The sequence below is a fragment of the Suricata suricatta genome, chromosome 17 (assembly GCF_006229205.1).
Source record: "Suricata suricatta isolate VVHF042 chromosome 17, meerkat_22Aug2017_6uvM2_HiC, whole genome shotgun sequence".
Taxonomy (NCBI): Eukaryota; Metazoa; Chordata; class Mammalia; order Carnivora; family Herpestidae; genus Suricata; species Suricata suricatta.
Genome location: NC_043716.1, coordinates 53,215,426 through 53,240,144, shown reverse-complemented (window position 1 = coordinate 53,240,144; position 24,719 = coordinate 53,215,426). Strand labels below are relative to the sequence as shown.

The 24,719-nt window shown below is 58.5% G+C and overlaps 1 protein-coding gene across 2 annotated transcripts in view; it reads right to left on the bottom strand.

Moving 5' to 3' along the window:
• Positions 1-24,719, bottom strand: part of LLGL2 (LLGL scribble cell polarity complex component 2) — a 34,615-nt gene that overhangs the window by 822 nt on the left and 9,074 nt on the right. The window contains exons 2-23 of one of the 2 annotated variants that reach the window (XM_029928230.1): positions 22,348-22,442; positions 12,959-13,056; positions 11,594-11,675; positions 11,184-11,299; positions 10,588-10,746; positions 8,666-8,828; positions 8,406-8,538; positions 8,043-8,097; positions 7,055-7,209; positions 4,747-4,964; positions 4,607-4,674; positions 4,296-4,449; positions 4,097-4,201; positions 3,411-3,703; positions 3,159-3,309; positions 2,696-2,846; positions 1,970-2,086; positions 1,685-1,851; positions 1,025-1,289; positions 613-766; positions 340-368; positions 46-93 (exon numbers count right to left, since the gene is read on the bottom strand). In XM_029928230.1, coding sequence (XP_029784090.1) covers positions 46-93; positions 340-368; positions 613-766; positions 1,025-1,289; positions 1,685-1,851; positions 1,970-2,086; positions 2,696-2,846; positions 3,159-3,309; positions 3,411-3,703; positions 4,097-4,201; positions 4,296-4,449; positions 4,607-4,674; positions 4,747-4,964; positions 7,055-7,209; positions 8,043-8,097; positions 8,406-8,538; positions 8,666-8,828; positions 10,588-10,746; positions 11,184-11,299; positions 11,594-11,675; positions 12,959-13,056; positions 22,348-22,422 — 2,956 coding nt within the window. In that variant the 5' untranslated portion in view covers positions 22,423-22,442. Of the gene's footprint in view, positions 1-45; positions 94-339; positions 369-612; positions 767-1,024; positions 1,290-1,684; positions 1,852-1,969; positions 2,087-2,695; positions 2,847-3,158; positions 3,310-3,410; positions 3,704-4,096; positions 4,202-4,295; positions 4,467-4,606; positions 4,675-4,746; positions 4,965-7,054; positions 7,210-8,042; positions 8,098-8,405; positions 8,539-8,665; positions 8,829-10,587; positions 10,747-11,183; positions 11,300-11,593; positions 11,676-12,958; positions 13,057-22,347; positions 22,443-24,719 lie in introns of those variants that run through there. The other variant, XM_029928231.1, reaches the window with a different exon arrangement.

Here is a 24,719-nt window from a genome sequence, read left to right as displayed (position 1 = left end):
CGGGACATCCCTCACGAGGGCCCACCAACTGCTGCCCCAACTCACTCTCGTCATTGAGCAGAGCGTGCTCCATCACCAGGCCAGGCCTCCTCTCTGAAAGGCAGGGGGCAGGTCAGGCGAGCCCTGAGTCCTCCTCTGCCCCAGCTCCCTCCTTCCTGGAACGGCAGTGCTGGAGCCCAGAGCCCAGGACTGGAAGGGATACCGTCTCTACTCTTAGCCTGAACGCCACCTGCTGGCCTGGGGTTCCCTTCCTTCCCCCTTTGGTCTGGGTCTGGGCCCAAGTATCACAATGTCTCTGCCGCCTACCCCCAGCCCCGGGCACAGGGAACCGTGTCTTACCCTCTCCATCACTCTGGCTCCCTGAGTTCCTGTGCGGGGGAGAGATGGTGAGGACCGGGGAGTCCTTAGGCTCCCATTCCGGCTCAGAAAGCCCTGATCCCATGAAAAATGAGGTCAACTGACCTGGCTCACCTTGAGCCAGGGAGAGAAACCAACCCCTGCCCTGGATGGCAGCTGCCATGGGAAGGAGGGGCACATGAGGGGGGGCAGCGAGCCAGAACTGGGAGGGTGGGCTTAGCTCCCAGGAGAGGGACCACCTGTCTTTTTACTGACCTGGCTCGGCCTGAAACCTTCTCTGGGCCTGACCCATTGCGGGGGCAGCTGTGGCTCTTGGTTTCCACCGAATCCACCAGACACCGGGGTTCAACCAGCCACTTGGTGGAGAGAGAGAAGCGCTCAAACTCTGAGGGTGAGATCAGGTAGAAACCTGGAGGGAAGGAGAAGCCTGGGGGTGAGACCAGCCCACGGCTCCCAGGCCGTGCGGCTGCTGACGGGACTTCCCCCCCAGGAGGAAGGAGGGACTGGGGGCCTCCATCAAAGTTCTCTGAAGTCACTCAGTCCAGCCTGGCCTCGGCGGCGACGCCCCCGCTGCCCTTCTCAGCAGCTCCTGGCAGCGCAGTGGGAGCAGAGCCCTACAGCCACCCGCCGCCACCCGCCCTCAGAGGCCCAGGAGCGCCCCGCCCACCTTGGCCGTATTTGGTGAAGACGCAAGAGGCAATGCCGCTGACGTCCTCCCGGCGGATGCAGCTGTACCGCACCTGGGGCTTGAGCAGGGGCAACGAGACCACCTGGACGTCCCCCAGGTTGGTGAGGACAGCCAGGTGGTGCTCCCCATAGTCCTCGGCCCGACAGCTGCTGAAGTGAGCCACGCTGACCCGCCGCACCCGTGAGCCCTCCAGGGCGGTCAGCTTCAGCTTCAGCTTGGCGCTCACCTTGGGCAGTGTGAACACCTGGGGGCACAGGACACGGCTCACACCCGCGGCTTCCTTGCCTGGTGCCGTCACAGGGCCCTGGTCCCCAGCAACGACTGCCTAGTCTCTGTGCCCGCTCTGCACTCGAATATGCAGTCACTACGCTTTGACTGCGAAGGATACCAGGGTATCTATTCCCATGTCTGTGCTTTCCATCCCCCGCCCCACTCCCCCTCAGACACAGGTCCTGCTTCAGTGCCCCCGTGCTGACCCCAAGGTCCAGGGTCTCTACCCCTTCTCCTTTTGTGTGCCTCGGTAGTCTCTCACACGCCAACTGCAAGTATAGCTTTAAGTGAATCCCGGCCATGGCCATTTATGCCCAGGATCTGCCTCCCCACGTGCCCCAGGGGCCCCCGTCTCCACCCGAGCAACACCTTGAACTGCTCTTCTGACACCACAAGCAGCTGGTGGCTTCCCTGCATGTCCGGGCTCTTTGACAGGTCATGGGCCACCTCCAGGGGCTCAGGAAGGGGCACGTTGTGTCCGTCCAGCACCAGGATGCCCACTACGGGCGCTCGGTGCATCAGCTGGATCTCCTTGGCTGCCGGGAGGGAGGCAGGCGGTGGCTGACGGTCGGGTGGAGGCTGAGGCTGGAGACCCCACCCCACTCCACCCCAGGCAGGTAAGGACCCTCTGCTCTCCCCCTGCCCAGCACTCACCCTGCTCTGCCCGCACAGGCTCATCCATTCTCCGCTCGTTGGGGGGCACACGCAGGGCAAAGGCATAGACGGTACCGCCGTTGGTGCCAGCCCACAGCGAGGGGCAGTGGCGGGAGCCTGCCAGGAAGCAAAGGTTTACATCTAACCCACAGTTCTGGGGGTCAGGTGGAGCCAGGTGACCTGGCACTGCCACTCACTGCCTGTGTGACTCCAAGGTCAAGTTAGCAGACCTTGGAAGCCTGTTTCCTCCTCTGTAAAATGGAATGGCTACAGGCCCTGCCTATCTCTTGGGCTATAGACAGGAAAAGCTGGGAAAGCTCTCTGACAACCAAGGGCACATGCACAGGTGAACCCTGGACACCTCGGCCCTGAAGATCCAGCAACAGATACCCCCCCACACTCGCCCTGGTGGGCGGGCAGCAGGGACCTTCTCCAGGCCACATGGGGCACGAGCAGGTATTCTTGGAGGAAGATATTCCTTCACTTTATAGGGAAAGAAGCTGAGACCCAGGTTAAGTGACATGTCCAAGGTCACACTTCTAGAGAGTGGTGGTGCCTGAGTACAAAGCCAGGGCAACCCGCCGGGGAGATCCAGGCACAAGAGAGGAAGGGCAGGCGGATCGGGTCTCCCCAGGCTCCCAGCCAGGCCAGGCAGTAGCCTCCAACACCCCCTCAGGCCAAGGACTGCACTCCGGGGCCCCCCCACACCTCCGGATGGCCACTCACTGTCCCTCAGATAGGTGTCAGCAAAGTAGAGGGTGCGGACGAAGCCCGTGAAGGAATCCTCTGCCGAGCGAGCCTCGATCTTACGCTGCACGGGGGCCAGCTCCATGTTCTGCACACCCGTCCGCTCAGCCTTGGCACCTCCCTCCGGCACCTGCAGCGGGTTTGGTGAGGCTTGAGGGGGGTTCTGGCTTCCGCTTCCTGGGGATCTGATCGCCCAACACCAATCCTTCCAGGGAAGATGGCCAGCACCTGTCTGCTGATACTGACTGAGGACTTAACCCTCTACGCGTGAGGCCCAGAGGTGCAATATGACGTATCCGAGGCCACGTAGCTGGTGGGCAGTGGGGCACACAGTGGGCGGGATGGGAGCCTGCTAGGTGCTTGCGGCCAAAGCCACAGGGAGGGCGGGCCAGTTTGGACCTGCCACCAGCTGCCCTGGGCTCGTGGCTGGTCTCAGGCTCACCTCTCCAGGGGGACCCGCTGGCCACCGCTTCCGGCTGGACACCCGGCTACGCCGTATCCGGCGGAAGGACTGGCGCAGGGACTTCTTTAGGGACTTCACACGGGACAGGGGGCCCTCCAAAGCCAGCTGGTCACTGGGGTGCAGCGTGCATCTGGGGGGAACATCCAGACATCAGTGCTGCCAGGGCCCTGGGGTCTTTGCCTACTGCCAGTCCTAGACTCGGGCTCCAGCCACCCCAGGAGGGCTGCTCACTTGACAAAGACCTGTCGCCGCTGCTGGTGGTCAAAGAGGCCGAAACCGTGGCTTGTGCCAAAGGCCACGAGCCGCCACTCGGAGTGCAAGGCCAAGGAGGTGACCACAGCCGGGGGCTGGCACTGCACCAACACGAAGGGCTGGAAGCCGGGCTCGAAACGCACGGGCCCTGGGCGGGCACACAGGCGCTCGTGGCCCTTCCAGCGGTAGCCCTCCTGGTCCTGCAGCAGGTCGGCCTCCACCTGCTCCACGGCATGCTCCGCCTCCTCGTCGTTCAGCTCCAGCACCAGCACCTGGGGGGAGGCAGCAGGTGAGCTCAGGAGCCCCCCCCCCCTGCCCCCAACAAGGAGCCATGAGACCCCAGGGACAGCGAGGGACCTGGGACCCACGCCAAAGCCCAGGGCCCAAAGAACGCTGGAAGGCCTCTGCCTGATCCGTGGCCCTTAATCTTGGTTTCTGGAGGAGAAATAATCATCCCGAAGGCCTGTTCTCTAACGGGACCAGGCAACTCCTATCCACTGGGAAAAGCAGCCACAAGAGCGGGTGATGGTCCTGGTGACACTTTCACGGGCGCTCAGGAGGCTGGTGCCTGTCCTTGCTGTCCCCTAATCCTTGGACACTGCCCAAAGTCAGCTGCCCGCTCCTCCTAGCTGCCCCCACTCCCCCGCCCCGGCCCAGCCTGCTACCTGCCCTGCGGTGCCCGCCACAGCCAGGTAGCCACTGTATTTGCAGAGGAAAATCTTCTGGATTCCCAGCCTCGGATCGTCACTGTAGGGGTCAAAAGAGCCCACCTGACAACAGAGAGGAGGTCCGTGAGTGTGGCCCTAAGCGCGGGGCCCACGCCTGTCGCCCTCGCCCCTCGCATTTCCCGGCGTCCGGCCCCACCTTGCGGAGAGGCGGCCAGTCATCGTCGCCCTGGGCGGTGAGGCTCTCGCTGGGCTCGGTGTCGGTGAGGAACACCTGCACCGTGCTGAGTTTGTAGAGCAGCCGCAAGCAGACACCGGAGGCGTCCCAGAAGCGCACCGTGCCGTCCTCGTGCCTGTGGGCAGCGTCCGCCTGCCAGTTGTGAGGGATGCGGGGCCAGGTGCCCGGGAGGCCCAGGACTGACATGCACCCCCTCCTCCCCCCGCCCTGGGCTCTGTTCCCACCCCGCGTATTCTACTGGGCAGGAGGAGAGTGCCATGAAAGTCACCTACCCTGTGAGCAGCAGGTCCCTCTGGGGAGGGGCCGGGGCCAGGCTAGTACCACCGTCAATGGGCCACTCCTACAGAATGAGACCAAGAAGTCCATGGGAGAGCCTGGCCCGACGTGGGGCAGGGGCTGGTGCCAGACGTACCATGGTGGAGAAGTGCGTGTGCTGCTGGCTGCCGGCGGCAGCGATGCGCTCCCACAGCTTCAGGGGGATGTTGGAGACGTGGTGGGAGCAGGTGATGGCGGAGCAGTGAAGCGAGGCCAGGTAGGGAGGCTGGACCGGCGGCCAGCCAGCCGCCTTCAGGTCAATCACCACTAGCTCCTCCTCGGCCAGCACCACAAGGGCGTAGGGGTCATCAAAGGCTGGGGGACAGGCCAAGGGTCAGGGGCTGCAGTAACTGTAGGAAGCAGTTTGCCCCCAGCCCAGCCCTGCAGGAGCTGAAGCTCCGGGGCTGGAGTCAGAGAATCTGCATTTTAATTTTTTTATATTTATTTCTTTTAGAGAGAGAGAGTGCAAGCGGAGGAGGGGCAGAGAGAGAGGGAGACACGGAATCTGAAGCAGGCTCCAGGCTCCAGATGCCCCTGGAGAATCTGCATTTTATTTTTTTAATTTATTTTTGAGACAGTGTGATCAGGGCAGAGTCAGAGAAAGAGGGAGACACAGGATCTGAAGACAGGCTCCAGGCTCCGAGCTAGCTGTCAGCACAGAGCCCGACGCGGGGCTCAAGCCCACAAACTATGAGATCGTGACCTGAGCCCAAGCCGGATGCTTAACTGACTGAGCCACCCAGGCGCCCCTGGAGAATCTGCATTTTAAAAATAAGCCCCAGGGGCGCCTGGGTGGCTCAATCAGTTAAGTGTCCAGCTTCGGCTCAGGTCACGATCTCATGGTTCGTGGGCTCGAGCCCCGTGTCGAGCTCTGTGCTGACAGCTCAGAGCCTGGAGCCTGCTTCGGATTCTGTCTCCCTCTCTCTCTGACCCTCCCCTGCTCACACTGTCTCTCTCTGTCTCTCAAAAATAAATAAATTAATTAATTAAAAAAAAAAATAAAAAACAAGCTCCACCTTCGGGTGAGCCCCAGTTCTCTGTCCTCCCCACTGCTCCTCCTGGGAGTCTCTCTCTCCCTCTCTCTGTCCTTTACTGACTTGTGCCCCCTCTTTCTCTCTCAAAAGAATTTTTAAATAGATAGATAGATAAGATAGGTAGATAGAAGCTCCAACGGCACCTGGTGGCTCAGTCGGCTGATCATCCAACTCTGGCTCAGGTCCTGATCTCAAGGTTCCTCTGCTGTCAGCACGGAGCCAATCCTCTGCCTTCTCCCCTGCCCCCCTTTCCCCACTCATGCTCTCTCTCCCAAAATTCAACAAATAAGAACAAGCTCCAAATCCACAAACATACAGAGAAAATTACACACCACGACCAAGTGGGGTTTATCCCAGGTCTGTGAGACTGTCAACACGTGAAGACAGTTACCGGAACCCATCACGTCAATAGGCTAAAGATCCAAGCAAGAAAAATATCGGACAAAACCTGACACCCATTTATGACAAAACTCTCAGTCAAGTGGGAAGAGAGGGGAACTCCTCTACTTGGTAAAGACGGTCTACAAAAACAAAGCAGCTCATGTAACTCAATAGTTGGAGACACGAAGCTCTCCTGCTAAGACCAGGACTGTGGCCGATGCCCCCTCTCTGCTTCACTGTGAGTCCTAGCTACTGCAGGGAGACAAGAGAAGGAAATAAAAAGGTACACAGGTCAGAAAGGAAGAAGTAACGCTGTCTTTCACAGAGGACGTGATCATCTCTGTAGAAAATCTTGAAAAATCGACCCCACTCCCAGCATCCTGCGACAGGCGTGAGGAGGGAAGAGGCTGAGAAAGGAGGAAAAGCAGGTTTGGATTCTCTCTCCAAGCTGCCTTGAGGTGGTGAGGCTGGGGGTGGGGTGGGGTGGGGTGGGGGTAGACAGCCCAGGGTGTCCGGAGCAGGCCCGAGCCCTTCACCTGGCGGCCTTGACCTTGTGAGGCCAGACCCACTTGGAGGAGAGGCCCGCCCTCCTGGGAATCTCCCACCAGGCCTCCTCTCCAGGTTTCGACATAGCCCTTTCTGGTCTTGCCTGTCACCAACTTACCAGGCTAACTAAGGGTTTTGTTGTCTTGGCCCCACTCCAGGAGGCCGGCTCAGAGCCGGCCCCACACGGCACCCCCTGCCCTGCCCCACGATAGGAGGCCTCTTAGCCTCAGCCAGGTAGCTGTCAAGCCCCACAGCCCAGATCTGCCTGCCTTGGGCTCAGTCCTGTCAGAGTCGAGCGAGGGCGAAGAGAGTTTGGAGTGGGTGGGAGGTGAAGCCACAGGCTGGGAAGGGAAAGGCATGGAGAGGGGTGCTGTGGGGCTGAGGGGCTGATGGGTTTGGGAATGGGCAGGCTGCATCCCCTCACCTGCTCCCCAGCCCACCTACCTGCCGCAGGGTCCGCCTCGGCAAGGACAGTGAAGTCAATGACTCGGGAGGTGAAGTCGAAGGCTGTCTGCTGGCCATTGTGGACCACCGAGATGCAGTGGCGGTCCCCGTAGCTGGCCCGCGGCATGCCCCCCTGGAAGATGGTGAAAGGCAACCTGGCGGGCACAGAAGAGCCGTGGGGTGGGCTGGGGCTCCCAACAGCCCCTCAGAGAGCCACAGGCTGAGGTGGCAGCTCAGACTTCACAGTGACAGGAGTGGCAGGACCTGGGGGGGGGAGCCCCATCTCAAGGTGAGTGCTCAAAGTCCCCAGAAGGGGTGGGTGGACCGCCCTCTCTTCATGACTACAATAACCTGACTATAATAACTTGGAGTGAGGTGGGGACACCCAGGCTGTGGTTCCTGAGTCTCTGCAGCCACGCCTGCTTCAGCCAGGGTCTCTCTCCGCCCCCCACTCTTGCTTATGCACCGGGTGGGTTTCCCTGGATTGTCTCTGAAGAAGCAGGTCTCCTGATCAAACAGAGTTTGAAAACGGCCGATCTGAATCCTCTCTCTGGGAGAGTGGAGAGAAAGGTCAGAAATGTTTGCTCAGGGGGCGCCTGGGGGGCTCAGTCGGTTAAGTGTCCAACTTCAGCTCAGGTCATGATCTCACGGTTCGTGGGTTTGAGCCCCATGTTGGGCTCTGGGCTGACAGCTCAGAGCCTGGACCCTGTCTTCAGATTCTGTGTCTCCCTTTCTCTCTGACCCTCCCCTGTTCACACAGTTTCTCTCAAAAATAAATAAAACATTAAAAAAAAAAAGAAGAAGAAGAAGAAAGAAATGTTTGCTCAGGGATTAGCCATGAGAGGTATGAATGAACGGTCCTGAGCTGGCATCTGAGACACCGATGCGGGACCCCTAAACCTCTCCCTGGACACTGCCTCCCACAAGCAGAGGCCAGAGCAGCCCCCAGAAGGCTGCAGAAAGGGAGCAGAGAGCACTGATTACCTACCCCTGCTTGGTGATCAGCCAGAAGATTTTGGTAATCGCTTTGCAAGGGAAAGGACCTACAAGAAAAGGAACCGGCTTGAACGGCCTTCCACCTGTGTCCACAGCGCCCAGACCCTTCCCGCCCATCGCTGTGCGGCAGACTGCATAAGAGTCTCGCTCTGACGTCCCTCCAGAAAGCCATGGCGGGCAACAGAGAAGCTGCTGCACGATGTGGGACAACGCCTTCGCTTCTCTGGGCCCCAAGTTTGCTTCTGGGAGTTGGGCACCTACACCGAACTTCGGGAAGACGGACTGGGAACGGAGGACGCTGCTCTGCAGGCGACAGGGCAGGGCCAGGCCCCCGTCAGGCGGAGGCAGCACTGACCGTAAGGCACACAGTTGCGCAGGGGCTCCGGGTGCTGGGCGTCACCGGACACAGGCCACTGGCAGTAGCTGCCGTCGGAATGGCAGCTGACGATCAGGCGGCCATCCCGCTGCCAGCAGACATTCTCCAGTTGCTTCGGAGGAAGAGAGGGAGAGCCCGCGGGCTGGGGTCAGGGTGGTGGTCCTGATCCCCCAGGTCTCAGCACAAGGGCCTCAGGGGATTCGGGGACCTGAGAGCGCCACGCGCCACCCGCCGCCTACCTGGCTGCTGAGGAAATGGCAAAGCACGCGGCTGCCCCGCAGGTCCCAGACAACGATGAGGCCGCGGCTGTAGCCGATGAGGACCTGGCTGGGGTCTCGAGGGTGTTCCTGCAAAGCTTCCACCATCTCAAACACCCGCCGGTGGCGGGCGTCCTCGGGCAACCTGGCGGAGGTGGGGGAGGGGAGAGCACTGTGAGTCCCCCCACCCCCGCCACCATCCACAGGGCAGGACGGAGCCTGCGGCACAGTTGCACGTGGTGTGCGTGTGCCAGCGTGGGGAGGTAGCAGGGGGAGAGAAGCCGTGCCACAGCAGGACAATGACATACAGAATCCTGTACATCCACCTGCAAACGCAGGTGGTGCTGTTATGAGGAAAGGCAAGAAGTGGCTTCCAGAAAGAGTTGAGGCGGGGGTTGCCTTGACTGGGAGGGGCAGCAGGGGCTCCTGGGAGGCTGGCAAAGTTCTATTTCTTTGCCTAAGGGGTGGCTGCAGGGCTGCTCACTTTACGAGAATCCATTAAACCGCACATTTATATTTAGTGCATTTCTGTACAGAGGTGGTTTTTCAGAATAAAACAGTTTTTAAAGCCCACAAAATCACATGCTCCACATTAGTTGGCCTGGCCTTGAGTTTTGTCCCCCTCCTGCTCTGGGTCTGGAATGCTGATGCGAAGTCTGGAGGCGCTGCAGCCAACAGAAGCCCACGAGGTGGCAGGCACAGGACCAAGAACCCACACCAACGAAGGAGAGTACGAAACGCAAACAGCCTGGACCTGAGGGCATTTCTGTGCACCGTACCAGCCAATCTCCCAATCTCTTTTTTTAGAACAGGACTTAGACTGGCAGGAGGGGGGGCTTCCCAGGGCATTCAGGTTGAGGTAGGCCACCCTCCCACAACTAGACTCCCACCTGCACAGAGTCAGGTGGGCGCCCGCACAGCCACATGTGAGGAACAGGCCCTCCTGCTGCCTTGGCCACAGATGGAGGGGGGGCACGAGGCTGAGAAGCCGCCATGCTCTGACCGTGGTCGTGCTGACCTGACTCTGCCCTGCCAAGTGGCAAGGACAGACATTTGGGCTCAGTCTTGCTCTGACCCTGGTCACGCTGACCTGACTCTGCCCTGCCAAGTGGCAAAGACAGACATTTGGGCTCAGGTGGACACATCCCCAAGCAGGAATCCTCCCAAACCGTGCCCTGGACAGTGGGCCCTGAAGGACATGAGTGCTTGGAAGGCCAGTCCTTTCAGGAACGGGGTCCTGTCCGCTGGAGGCTGAAGCAGCTCCCATTCCGAGGACCCTGGGCTTCTCTCTGTCCCGTGAAATGGCCAAACATTCCATCCCTGCCAGTCCTTCCTCTCCTCCTCTGGACCCTGACACCCTCTCTCCATACCCAGACCTGATCTGACCCCCTCTGGTGCCGACACCACCATCATGGAGCAAAGCCTCCAGAATGATCTGTGGAAACCTACAGGCTCGTGGCTACCCAGGATTTTTGGCCGTGGGGCCTGCATGCAAACGAAAACTCAGCACAGACTCCAAAGCATAAATGTCACTAGGAGGTGTCACACCTGATGTGGCAACGTGAGGAATGGGCTCCCTCTACCCCCTGCGGGGCCCCTGGGGTTTTGAAATTCTCGGTATCAGGGGGAAGACTGCCAGACAGAATTGGGGACATTACAAACTCATTTTGAGTGTCATTTTCCTCATCTTTAAATGAAATGACAAGTTACCCCCAAGACCCCTCAGAGTGCTCTGGTGCTAACACATTACGGGGTGAGAGTCTGAATTTCGGGGACAGGTGGGGGGTCGAGACTTCCCAGGAGAGAAATGATGTGCTCCTGAGATACTGCTGGGGCTCGAGGGAGAGGGCCAGGCCCAGCTGGAGGGACCCACTTCCTGATGGCAGCAGGGTCTCTGCGCTCACCCCTGCAGCACGACATCCGCGCCGATGGTCCGGTCCTCCAGCGTGCGGAAGGCTGGCAGCTGCACCGCGAACACGGTGCCACTCTCGGTGCCCAGGTAGAGGAGCTCACGGGAGGAATGAGGAAGGACCACCGTGATCTGTGTGGCACTGGGGGCAGCCCTGCGGATGAGAATGGCCGCCTGTGAGCTGGCCACTAGTCGGGTGGGGGAGACCCCGGGGTTAGGATCCCCGACTCCCACTGCCCCTCAGAAGTCCTGGGAAAGGCTGCGGCTAGGGAAAGTAGGCCCCTGAGGTCCTTTAATGGGGTCCGATGGGGTCTTGGGCTAGGGCAAGCATTCTGAGTATCTTCCGCCAAGACAGAAGACATGGTGGAGAGCTTGGGCCAGGAGGCACCCAGAACTCCCCAGAGCCTCCTGTGCAGACAGTGTGGGGCTGGAGGACCCCGCCCCTCCGGAACACCTGCAGTGGGACATGTGTGGGCTTGAACAAGGGCCAGGACCACCGAGGGCTCCGAGGGACCTCCAAAGGGTGATTCCACCCTGGAGTTGGGTGTTTGGGTCAGGTTGGCCAGGAGAGGATGGGCACCACGTCCTTACCCTGGGGGGCCCCGCAGCGTGAAGCTCTCGTCTTCCTGCAGCTCTGACACCCCGCCTCTGACCTTCAGGCTCCACAGGTGCAGGCTGTTGTCATCCAGCAGGGTGACCAGCTGGCACTAGGGAGGGAAGGGGACAGGGGCTGGGAGTGTGTGGTCTCGCTGACCAGGGAGGGCTGGCATTTACTGGGGCCTTTCACACTGGGGTGGCCCGCCCCGTACCAGTTGATTCAGAGAGCCCTGGAACCAAAAGACCCCTGGCTACCCTTAGGGTGGTCTGTGAACCGGCAGCTGGTGGAAAGGGAGGTAGTCCCAGTCCTTCCCATCAGAACTGAACCCAGGGCTGGCAAATGCCTGCCTCTCCCCACCCCTTCGGTGTGATGTGAGGGTCAGAGGGTGAGGAGGCCCCCTCACCTGGCCAGGGAGGAAGTGGATCTGCACCACAGCGTTGTTCTCCCGGTGCAAACCCATGAACTCCACCCCCGGGGCACCATAGCTACGAGGAATAGGCTCAGGAAAAGTTCCAGAAGGCAGGACACCACCCCCTCCTGCCCAGGGGCCAGGACTTCTGGGCACACGTGGCAAGGAATGTAAATGCCTCAGCAGCACAGAAGGGCTCGCCCTGCTCCCAAACGGCAGTGACCGGGGCTTGGGTTGGGAGGAGATGGCAGTGGCCCCGGCCTGAGGGCCCTGGGCCAGTGGTGACGCCACTGGAGGTGGAACTCCAACCTGCTGGCCCTCCCCGGTTGGCGAGAGCACCCACTCCTGGTTCCTCCCAGCTGCAACCAGGGAGCGCTCTTCCAGCCAGGCAGGCGGGGGCTACAGCTCAGGAGGGTGAGGACTTATCCTGGTAACTGTTGGGCTGCTTCCTACACTGCCCCCCCCCCCCACCTGAGCTGCAACAGACCCATCAGCTACGACAAGGTGGCCCCTGAGAAAAGGCAGGACACCCCCACGGGCCCACCCCCTGCAGCTGTGGCGCTGGGGATTGGTAACCAGGATACTGAGAAGGCCCGGCAATGATTAACCAGCTGAGGGAGTGCTAACCGCCACCTCCAACCTAGGCCAGCCCGCCTGAGGCATCCTCCCCTCCCCTTCCTGCTGCAGAGGAGGAAGGGGAGGGAGCCTCAGCCTCAGCTCCCAACGGGTGGTCCTCCACCTCCCAGTACTCCCAGGTCCCACGTGGCTCACTCTAGGGTCTCAGGTGGGAGGGAGCCTCAGCCTCAGCTCCCGACGGGTGGCCCTCCACCTCCCAGTACTCCCACGTCCCACGTGGCTCACTCTAGGGTCTCAGGTGGGATTTGGGGCAGGGGGCGGCTCCCAGACTTGTAGTCCAGACCAGAGGACCCACGCAGTGATCCTCCATCTTCCTGGAACCAGAGAGCTTGCTTCTGACATAGCCCAGAAGCCCCCGTAGCCCAGGGCCAATGCTGTGGAGGTAAGATGGCGCTTTCAGACCATGTCCTGCCAAACAGGAGACCGTTCTACTCTCTGTGTGTAAACGTCGGGTGTACAGGGTCGGGGAGAATCTGGAAGGCTTAGTGCTGCTCCTCTAAGGACACCCTGGTTTGGACAGCACCCTGGGGCCAGTCTACTAAGTGGGAGAAAGGAAACCAAAACAGAAAAGCCTGCCTCCACCTACTGCATTCAGGGCTGACTCCAGAGAGGACTCGCGGGAACACCCCAGGACCAGGGGGGACCATCTACAACTGGCTTTTGTGTGAATCCCACCGATGCCAGGGCCCCTGCCCGGGTGGGAGCTGGCGGAACAAAGGATACAGCTTGACGGCTCCGGAGCGGGTGCCAATGGCCAGGATGCGCAGGGACAGGCTGTAGCCGAGGGCGCTGGGCTGGTGCGGGAAGCCGTGCTCCACCGTCTGCAATGAGAACCACGTGGGTGTGGAGCCTGCAGACATGTTCCCTCTGCCCTGCCATGGCTGGGGGACCAGGGCCGGACAGAGGAGCTGCAGCATGGAGTCACATTCAGGTTCCTCCCCAGATATCCGAGTGCGGAGTCAGTCCCAGACCCATCTGTGACCTAGTATTAGGCATGGGGGCCATCCCTGGGAGCGCATTCTCCCCTGACATCACACTGGCCACTTGACGCTCTCCAGGAAGTCTGATTTGGTTCCTCCACACCCAGAGTGTGGGTGACTGACCCAGCCTTCCTGTGGGAGGACAGGGGCAAGGGAAGCTTTGAAGGGGCTAACACAGTGGAGGCCCCGATGGCTCAGGAAGCCTGGTTGTACCACAGCTCCGGGCCAGTGCCCGGGGCTAGACAGAACCCCCAGCCATCAGTCCGGGCTCTGGGCTGTCCAAGGCTCCGCCAGGGCCCAACACCTGCTCTCTCGTGAGTCCCTGTTGTGAGGTCTCCCCCACTATCTTTCCATAAAAGAGGCCTCTGGAGTTCTGTTGCAGACGCATGCTTTTGCTCATTTCTTATTACAGAAGAAACACACATTACCTCACGCCTGGGACATGTGAACGAGTTTGAAAGGGCAAACGAAAGTCACCCGTACTCCTGCATCCAGAAGTGGCACGTGCTAACGTGTCGTGTGTCTGTGAGCCTTTCTCGTGCTGTGACTGCACACGTGTGTGTCTCTGCTTAACACAAAGACCTTGCTGGGGTCGTGCCACAAGGACACGTATGTACATGCCTAGCTTTGTCGCTGACTTGCTCACCCGTACGTTGCTGGGCCAAACTGTCAAAAGCACTAAAGTGACTTCTAAACAGCTCAGGACTATTTCCTACGAAAAAGTGCCCTCACTCACAAGGCTTCTGCTGTCGAACCCTGTCTTTCTGTGCCACCAATTGGTGTCACTGACCTTCCATGGATCCTACCCTTGCTTACGACCAGGAGGATTTCCACAGGCAGAGGTCCCAGGCCTGTGACTCCGGGTTTAAAAGGCGTGGATGTAAGTGCTCCAGGTCTGGGTTGATACACCATCTTCAGGAAGGTTTTTGGTGGTTTCTCAATCGGCCCTCCCCGCCCCTCCACTTCCCACCCCGGGGGATGCCAAACCCGTAGAGCTAGATCAGAGCAGGGCAAAGGATGCCAGTCAGCTGCTTTAGTTTTGTTTGTTGTTGTTGTTGTTATTTTAAAGCAGTGGAGACTCTGCCCTGCAGAGAAGGAAGGGCTGTACCAGTCCGGCGGCTCTCCTCAGGCCCCGGGTCCTGTTCTTGGCTGTCCCATCAGCCCTCAAAGGAACAGAGAGAAGTCCTGGCGACGGCGGGCACGACAGTTTAATAAACTTGTGCTGCCCGCTGGCTCGTTCAGTCCAGCCCGGTGGGTCCCGGAAGGAGGCCCTGAGCTGGGGTTGGCCAGGAGCAAAAGCTCCACAGTCTCTATTCTGGGGACACATGGGTGGAAGGGTCCCCCAGGTCTGGCTCTCTGCCAGAACCAGTCTGCCCTATGAGTGGCTATACCTGCAAGGGACAGCCTGGAGAGAAGTGACCCTGCCGAGCACCCCCCAGCCAGCCCAGGTCCCAGCTCAGCTATGTAAAAAATGCAGCGCCTGGAAAAGCCTTGGGGAGATAGCAGCGTGTCTGGAATGTAAACATTTCCCAGGAAAAGGGGGGCAGGGCACACAAGCTCCCCCAGAGCCCCCAGCCTCGGGCTGCTGGGGCCTCAGGAAGCCAGCAGCCAGGGCCTGAGAAAAGGTTCCTGGGACGGCAGCATTTTTCAATCATCCCAATCAGCAGGAGCCCGTGGCCAAGCCTCCGGAATTTGGAGGAGGGGGGTGGGGGGGAACGGCCTGCAGGGGGAGACGCATGTAGCCCAGTGGGACAGCTCTGAGCCACACAGAGGGACGGAGCACTTGCAACGTGGCCGGTGCCACCAAGGAATGCAAGTTTTCATTTTAATTAAAAAATGTTTTCCTAATGTTTTCATGTATTTTTGGGAGAGAGTGGGGGAGGGGCGAAGAGAGAGGGAGACACACAATGTGAAGTCAGGCTCCAGGCTCTGAGCTGTCGGCACAGAGCCTGACATGGGCCTCGAACCCACAGACATTGAGATCATGACCTGAGCCAAAGTCAGACACTTAACCGACTGAGCCCCCCAGGCGCCCCTTAATTAATGTAAATTTAAGAATGGGCACACAGTTCAGTCACTGGAAAACTTTCCAGGTGTGTTTCTGGGTTCCAAAGGAACAGGGGCTGGAGTCAGGCAGACCAAGCTGTGAACCTCCCTTTCCACCTGCACATCTCCCAAACTGTAAGTACAGAGCACAGAGTTCTGAAGAAAATTTTGTGTCTGACTTAAAATATGCTGTAAGTGTAAAATATAATTGGCATTTCAAAGATTTTGTGTTAAAAAAAAAAACTACAACTAGAAAAACCCTCATTAATTTCTGTTGACTATGTGTTGCATCAATATTTTGCATGTACTGGGTTAAACAAAATATATTATTGGGGAGACTGGGTGGCTCAGTTGGTTAAGCGTCCAACTTCGGCTCAGATCATGATCACATGGTTCATAAGTTCAGGCCCTGCGTCAGGCTCTGTGCTGACAGCTCAGAGCCTGGAGCCTGCTTCAGATTCTGTGTCTCTCTCTCAGCCCCTCCCCTATTCTCTCTCAAAAATAAACATTTTAAAAACATTTAAAAAATTAAAAAGAAAAACAAAATATATTATCAAAGTTAATCTCACTTGCCTAAAAAATGTGACGCAGCTCCTAGGACATTTTAAATTACATTTGTGGCTCACGTTTTACTCCCATTGGGCCAAGGTGCTACCCTAGATGATTCTGCCTCAGGATGTGGGGAAGAAGGTCAAGCCGAAGAGAAAAGAGCGTGCAGCTTGCTTTCTCTGCCAGGCTCTCCGGCCATGCGGTGTCCTACCAACCCACCAGCAGGAAGTTCTCCCAGCATCCCACCTGAGTTCCTCCTGCTGCAGGTGGGCCTCTTTTCCTTAATCTGGAGGGAGACCAAGGTTGGGCCCATCCTTCAGCCTCTCGTACTGATTCCTGGTTTCCTTCAGAGTCCTGGGGACCCCGCACCACCGCTGCCTCTCATCTCCACCTTCTTTGCCATAGGCTGATTTAGAAAGAACAGGGACTGGGCGCCTGGGTGGTTCAGTCGGTTAAGCATCTTTTTTAAGGCTTATTTATTTTTGAGACAGAAAGAGAGAGAAAACATGCATGAACACAAGCAGATGGGGGCAGAGAGAGAGGGACAGAATCCCAAGCAGGCTCCACATTGTCAATGTACAGGCCAATGCGAGGCTTGAACTCACAAATTGTGAGATCATGACCCAAAACGAAATCAAGTGTCAGACGTTCAACCGACTGAGCCACCCAGGCGCCCAAGCACCCAGCTCTCGATTTCAGCTCGGGTCATGATCTCATGGTTCGTGGGGTCCCGCCCCATGTCAGGCTCTGTGCTAACAGCATGGAGCCTGCTTGGGATCCTCTCTCCCTCTCTGTCTCTCCCCACTTTCCCTGCTCTATCTCAGCTTCTCTTTCAAAAAGATAAACTTAGAAAAAAAGAAAAGAAAGAAAGGCAACATCGTGGATGGAATTAAGAGTGTATTATGCCAAGCAAAACAAGTCAGAGAAACACAAATGCCTATGACTTCACTCATATGTGGAATTTAAGATACAAAAGAGATGAACATAAAGGGAAACAAAAATAATATAAAAACAGGGGAGGGGGACAAGGCGTAAGAGACTCTTAAATACAGAGAACAAATTGAGGGTTGCTGTCGGGGTGTTAGGTGGGGGGATGGGCTAAACGGGCGAAGGGCACTAAGGAGGGCACTGCTGGGCTGAGCACTGAGCATTATCGGTAAGTGACAAATCACTGAATTCTACTCCTGAAATCATTATCACACTGTATGTTAACTAGCTTGGATGTAAGTTAAAATACTAATAAACACACACAGACACACACACGCGCGCGCGCGCGTACCAAAAAATGAACGAATAAACAAATGAACGGGGACTAAGTCAGGCTTTGAATCCCCTTCTTTTTTCATTTTTATTAAGTTTTTAATTTTAATTCCAATATTGTTAACATACAGTGCTATATTAGTTTCAGATGTCTGTGAATCACATTTTATTTATTTACTTTTATTTTCTATAGTTTATTGTCAGGTTGGTTTCCAGTGAACACCCAGTGCTCTCCCCCACAAGTGCCCTCCTCCATGACCGTCACCCCCCCTTCCCTGTTCCCTGAGTCCCCTTCCGCCACTTAAAATGCCTTGGGGACTTGGGTGAGCTCTTTGCCTCTCTGAACTTCATTTCACATCTGAGAAATGAGAGACAGCACCGAGCAGGTCCGCCCACAGCTTGAACATGACCTTCAAGAAGACGGCGGCTGGAAGGCTCAGCTCGCCCCCAGAGCACACCGGCCTGGCCCTGTATGGCCACCCAGTTCTCCTTCAGCCCCCTGTACTCCGCAGGGTATCTTCTCCAAGGGGCCACGAACCCCTCAAGAACAAAATTAGGGGAGGAAACACCATGGTGCCCGTACCTGGGCAGGCGCCAAGAGACCAGGTTAAAATGTAGTTAGTGTGGTGACAGGGGCCTGCCCAGGTTGGGGGAGGGGGGCAGGAGAAGCAAACATGCAAATAAGACCCACAAATCCCCAAAGGAGGCTGCAAACCTGAGTGTGGGCAGAGGGAGGAGGAGCGGCCCCAGGCCAGATCCACGAGGCCTGGGGGTCTTTTTGGGAAAGGGGAAAGAAGGGATTTGGATTTGGGGAGAGGGCAGAGGTCAGAAACCCAGAGCAGCCTGGCCTCCCCATTCCTTGGCTGTCCCATCCCCCAACTTCTAACAGCCTTTAAAGACATAGCCCCCCACCAGAGTACAGGGACCTCACTGGGTACAGGAAATGGACTCAGCCGCAGGGGTGCCCTGCTGTGGGACTTCCAAGGCACGTAGCAGCCCCGAACCATCCCCCCACCCAGGACAAGAGCTGGGATGGTGACAGCCTAGGACAGCAGAGACCTCTGGCTCAAATTCAAGCTAGGAGGTTGCCCAACGCCTGACCGCCACTGGTGCCAGCCTCCCCTACCTCCTAAGCTCAGCATCCAGCCTACCTGGCCCTGCCCCCACCCTGCTACCTGGCTCAGGTGACCTCTGCCAAGGGAGGAGAGAACAATGAACTCTTTTGACAGCAGCAGGGAAAGGAGAGATTTGTAGAAGCCGCCAAACTGCAACACTAGCCTGGTGCGGGAAAGAAAGCCCCGTCTGTCTCCTGCTGGCTCCAGGAGCCCATTTCAGGTTCTCGGAAGGGAGAGAGCAAAGGCCGTTGGTCAGAGACAGTGGAGGCCCTTCATCTTGTCCTCAGCAAGGGAGGACGCCGGCCAAGATCCAGGGCCGAGGATCTTGCTGGGGGACTGGAAGGAGGGCTGTCTAGGGCCAGAAGGGTCACGCCCAGCCGCCGAGCTGGGTGGCACTGCCCTGGACTGGGTGCGGTCAGCTCAGATTCCTGGCGGTGGCAGCAACCTGGCCCTCCCTGTGTGGCTGTCACCTGACACCAGGGGCCCAGCCACAAAAAAAGCCAAGACAAAACAACCTGGTCCTGGACAGGGGCAGCCGGTCAGGAACATACTGTTTGTTCAGGGCCTGGGGGTGGGCGGTGGGGGCGGGCTGGGCAGGAAGGGCCTAGAGCCGTTATCAACGGCTGGTTTCACCAGGGGAGGGAGAGGCCTCAAGGGAGTTCCAAGGCAGGGGTTTTAATATGGCATGAGTTTCTGTCTCCTTGGCATCACTTCCTCCCGGCTGACACGTCCAGCAGGCTCCACAGTCCCCTCACCTGGTCCTCCAGGCTCAGAAGACTACTTCGTGGGGAAAGAAACTGAGGCTTGGGAGGTGAGGCCACCACCCTCTGGGGCCAGCTGGCAAGTAGATGGAACCAGGGATCTTGTTCCTAGCCAGCGCTACCACTCGCCATATACTCAGGCTGTGCAAGCCCTAGAGGCCTCAGTTTTCTCGCCTGCAGAATGGGAACGCCACCAGCTGTGAGGCACCCATCATGAGGTGACAAGGGGAGGCACCAACTGTGTACCAGGCACCGTTCAAAGCCATTTAACTTGCATAGCGAGCCAACCTGGATGTAGAGACTATTACAACTCTTTATAGATGAGGAAACAGGAGTCGAGAGGTTAAGTAACGTGTCGTAGTGACTCAGCGAGAAAGCGGCACGGCTGGCACCTAGGCCCGGGCCATCTGGCTCCAGCGGCCCTGCCTCTAACCACTGAACGCCCCGGCCGCTTGGCTGTCTGGCTGAGGGTTCAGAGACTCTGTCTACAGGCACAGTTCTCTCCCAGGTACCGCCGGTCTGGTCTGGACGCTCCTTGCTTCACCAGCTGTACGCCCGCTTCGGAGGGCCCCCGCCTCCGCGTGAATGACACCTGCACTGGACAGGCCACCCGAGCGAGGTTCAGAACTCCAGATCTGTGTATCCATCCCACTGTCTGTGAAGACCCAAGCCTTCCGAGGCTCCCCGAACTCAGTCTTAGGCCTGAGAAGGCCCACAGAGCTGTGCTGAATCTCTAGCCACCAGCCATGCACGGCATTGCAACTTAGACCTTAACCCATTTAATCTCCCCACCGACTCTCCGGGGTAGTGTCTGTCATCTCCCCTGGAGAGATGAGTGGCTTGCCCAAGGTCAGCCAGCTGGTGAACCGCGGCACTCGGTTCTGGGGCTGGCACCACTAACCCCTGGGCCAAGCCGCCTCTCGGTAAATGGAGATCACCGTTGTTATTCTGTCCAAATTAATTAAAAACGTCCCTTTCCCTGAACCTGCTCCTCGCCTGTCTTGGGCTCCCCACCCCAGCGCTCGGCACCATTAACCGCCCGGGATGGCACCCCCACAGTCATGCTGGGCACCTGCCGCCCTTCCTTGCCCCGCTACTCCTACACCCCCATCGAGCACCAGGCCTCATGCCCTAAATAGTTCTCTAATCCAGCGGTCCTCAGTTTGGGGCCACTGGGCAGTGTCTGGAGACATTTCTGGTCATACCTCCTGGGGAAGCAGGGCCAGGCATGCTGCTAACCTGTTCTCACCACACAGAAAGCCCCAAATGTCAACAGCGAGAAGGTTGGGAAGCCCTGTTCTAGCCCAGCCCTGGGCCCCTCCCCCTGCACGGCCCAGGCCTCATCCAATCACTGCAATGCTCTTCTTTGAGACAAAAAAAAAAAAAAAAAAAAAAGTTACTGTAAATGGGATGCTCACTCTCCTGCTCAAAATCCACCCCAGCTTTGTACAGTGCGTCAGGCCCCAGATCCCAGGTTCCCGGCTACCTCAAGCTGACCTCAGGGAAGCCTGGGGCGGAAGAGGGGCTGGCATGGGCGGGACTACCCAGGCTCCCACATATTCCAGGATTTGGCCTCATCCCCCATTCCCAGCCCTTTAGGCTCCCCCACTCATTTAGTGTCTAGATGAGACTAAACCAGCCCCCCACCCAGCCCCTTCCTCCTTTCTAATCCCAGGAAGTGGAATTTCAGACCATCAGCTCCCTTCCTCTTTCCAGACTATAAAAGTCCTGGAGGGCAAAGATGCTATCTGAGATCCCCACAGCCCCAGCCCTGGGCTGTGGAGGCAGTAGGTGCTCAATGCAGGCTTTTATTTAGCAAGTGAATGGAAAAGAGGAAGGAATTCCAGGAGCCTCCCCTCCCCCACTCCCCAGCCAGGCCTAGGGGACAGGGCAGCCAAGTGGGGAGGCCACCAGTGTGGGGCATGGTGGGGGGAGGGGAGGTGACTCCTCCCCCCCAGCCCCACCCCGACACACAGCTGGAACTTGGGGCAGGGGTTCCTCCCTCTGCTGAGCCTGTCTGTCCGGTTTCCACTAGAATTGGCCACCTTTCTGGGGTGTGAGATCTCTTGGTGTCATCGGGGACAACTGAGGCATACATAGGGTCACCCAAGCCCCTAGGTGGGTGCTGAGGTTCTGAGACCCCCCCCCACTCCTGGGTTACTCGCTTTGAACCAAGAGTGGCAGACCCCCAAGGACCCCGAGACCCCGCGTTCCCAACACCTGCCTACACCCTGTTTCCCGAGGCCCAAAAATCCTGCCCACAAGCTTCTTTCTGCCAGTGGGAGGAGGTGCTCGTTTAGAGAAGCCCTCATCCCACAGGGGAGTGGCCTCAGAGCAAAGCTCCATCGTGACACTTGCCACAGGAAATCAGAGGAAAATGGCAGGGCACGTGGGGACCGCCACCCACCGCAAGCCCCTGGGAACGCTCTCTCCCTGGGAGGCAGCGCCTGAAGACAGACAGCAGCTAATGTTCTGGACCACAAATTATTTAACTCCGTATAATCCTCGAGATATGCCTATGATGGGGGTGACAGGCACAGGGTCAACCAAGTGCTAAGTAGCCAAGTTATTTGAAGCCCCACGCACCAGCGTGTCCTGGAGGGGTCCCCGCGCCCCTGCAGCGCAGGGCGTCAGGGTGCCCCGCTGCCCGCAGTCTACCTGCCGGGGCGGAGGGAAGCTCAGGCATGCAGGTCGTGGGCCCAGATCAAAGCAGACCCAAGAGAGGCTAATTACCCTGAAACAGGGGCAGATTGCTAGGTGGCTGCAGAGCTAATAAACCACATCGTGCTCCTCCTGTTTACAGGGCAGCTCCGGCCTTCCAGGGCACCAGCCACCCTGGGGAGGCCCTGGGAGCTTCTGGGACCTCAGGAGCAGGTCCAGGGTTGCGGCAGTCAAATGCCAGCTGCGGCACATTGTCGCAGGTGCCTCTCCCCTGCTCGCCCAGAGCTGCCACGAGGAACTGTTGCATTCTGCCTGCAGGGACAGCTGCATTTTCCTCTGGGGGCCACAGACCATGGCCTGTGGTCACTGCCCAAGGGACCTGGCATCACAGGAACATGGGTACACCTTGCAGCGTTCAGCTTCATCTTTCCTGTCCCTAAGCCTCCTCAACAGCACTGTGAGATAGGTCGTCTTTTGCTCATTTTACAGGTGGGGAAAATGAGTCTGGAAGCAGCTGAGAGGTTTGCAGAGGTCACATAGCCAAGGGGACTCGGGACAGGGAGTCCTGAAGCCCGGGCATCCCACTGCCCTTTCCCAGGAAAGCCTGCCAACTAGACCCCATTTCCAGAGCCGGATTCCCAAGAGGCACTGCAGGCAGCACTAAGTTAAGTACCTTAATCCAGGCAAAGGCAACCTGAGCGGCCCGGCCTGCGGAGGGTGGACGACCCACTTCCCCTTACCTTGTTAAACTGGAAAAGGTCCCGCTTGAGCCTCTCCCTCGCAGGGTCATGGCCTGGCCTCAGGAACCGTCTCATGGTGCCTGGTGTGCAGCCTCCTAAAGAGAGAGGAGGGGCCGCTGATCATCATCGAGGCAGATGTGCAGCCCTGGCCCCAGCGCCCCTCTGGCTCCCAGATGCCAGCCTGCCCAGGCCTGGTCGCTGTCCCCCCTGCGCGCCCCCGCTCCATCTGCCGAGTACAGCCGAGGGGCCTCAGGGACCTCTGTACCTGGAGGTCCGGGATCGGGGCGGCCGAAGCTCTAATGCTTGCGGGCGCCTGTGGCCTTATAAAGCCAGCGGAGAGGCTGGGGGAGGAAGCCATTTCGCCAGGCTTTATAGGAGCGGAGGCCCTGAGGTTAATTAGCTTAATTGTTAACCTGTTTTCTGAAAAACCATAAAAGCCCAGCTCAACAGAAAGGGAAACTTCCCAAGCCTCCTCACGAGAGCCAGTAGGGAGGCAGAAATACAAAGGCTGTCCACTTGGGCTCCCAGACCAGAGCCCAAACAGGCGCAGGGCAGAGGCCTGGCAGCGACCCCTGGGGGCCACCCCCACCCTGGGCAGGCCTTTCCCTGCAGGGACGCCTCTCCCACCACGACCGGCAGGAACCTGAGCGGGCGACACGCGGGGCATGCAGTCTGGAGCCGCAGCTCTCGTCCTGGGCTTCCCGGCTGACCTCCCCACTCCCATCTCTGCCACGCAGGTCCCAGCTCCCCTGGGCTCGGATGGGATGTGCCCGTGACTCCCTTTTCCCATGGGCCTAAGCGGAGCCTTGTCAGGAGAAGAAATCTGCTCCCAATAAAGAAACCAGCTCAAGGCCCCAAACCCATCCGCCCAAACCATCCAAATGGAGCACGCATTCCCAGTCCGGGGGGGAACTATTTCTGGATCATCCTTGGGGGAAGGGAGAAGGATCATCTTCTCTCCGGTTTCCGGCTTCCAGCAGCACGGCCTCCCACTGACCACAAGACACCAAGGCCCATCCTCAGGAACCCAGGGCTCAGGCCTGCCCGAGTAAGCAGACCTGGCCCCGGAGGAGGGACAGATAAAAACCAGCCAGTGTAGCATGTGGAGTGCCCTGCCAGGGGGCACCAGGCCAGGGTGTGGGTTGGGGGGAGCACCTGGCCCAGACTGGGGGACGCCCTTCAGGGAAAGAAGGTATCTGAGACTTGAAGGATGCCTTTTTAGTTTCTGGCTTCTCAGGAGGTGACAAAAATTAACTATCAGGCCAGGACTTTGCACATGAAAGGACCCTGTGTGGTCCAAGACTGGGGGCTCCCTCCCAGGCATGTGCTTGGCAGAGGGGGGCAGTGGCAGTGGTCTTCTGGCAGAGCAACCAAGGGCTGGCTATGCTGGGAGGGGTCACCCCACTGGGCAGAGACACACATCCTGGGGCAATCCAACCACCACCCCGGCTGGGAACAGGTAAAGACCAGCCCTTGGAGGGCCATCACTTCCTGGGGGCACCGAAAAGACCATCACTTGCAGGAGGGGGTCCAGTGGATGTGAGAGATTTGGGCCTTTTCACATTTTGGGGAGGCCAGGGCAGAACGGGGAGTCCCATTTCCCTACCGCAGCTAGCCAGGAAACTGCCAGGTGCCCACAGGACCTGCCGCCCTGCCACAGGTCAGGGAAGAAACACAGGTAAGTCCCTGAGGCTCTGGGGCCTGGGCCTGAAAGCCCTGCTAGGCGTGCAGCAGTGACCTGGGCCTCCCGGACAAACAGCTGCGCCTCGGCCTCACATTCCAGCTGTGGGGGAGGGCGGCACAAGCTCATAAATCGGCAGCAGCTCCCCTCCCGGCTCCTGGGGGCGTCCACTCTCCCTGCCTCCGCCTAGGTCACTGGGTCAGAAGCCAGAGGAAGCTGGGAGCAGTGCCCTGGAGAAGAGGGGCCTCCAGGGCAGGCCCTGCTCTAGGGAGGGGCTGCTCTGGGCTCTGGCCTGAAGGATCCACGCCGGCCGTGGGGTCGGGACCAGAGGGCACAGGGCCATCGGTGCCAAGGGCCCACGCAGGCCAGGGGGACAAGGTGCAGGGAGGAGGGGGCAGACAGGATGTGGAGACCGTGGTAGGCGCTCCATCCACCCAAAAGCCTTGCAGAACATCTCTTGCATACCAGGCACTATACCAGACTCCTAAGTGTTATTTTTATTACTTTTTAAACATTTCACTCAAGTAATCCCTGCTCAGTGTTAAAAAAAAAAAAAACCCTAAAAAACCCAACACAACACGACAACAACCAGAGGAGAAAAGCCTCCCTAAATCCCACTACTCATAGGCCCAGTGGCGAGTCGGTACACGTCCTGACCCTTCTTTTCCTTCCCACTTCTGTACAAGGTGCA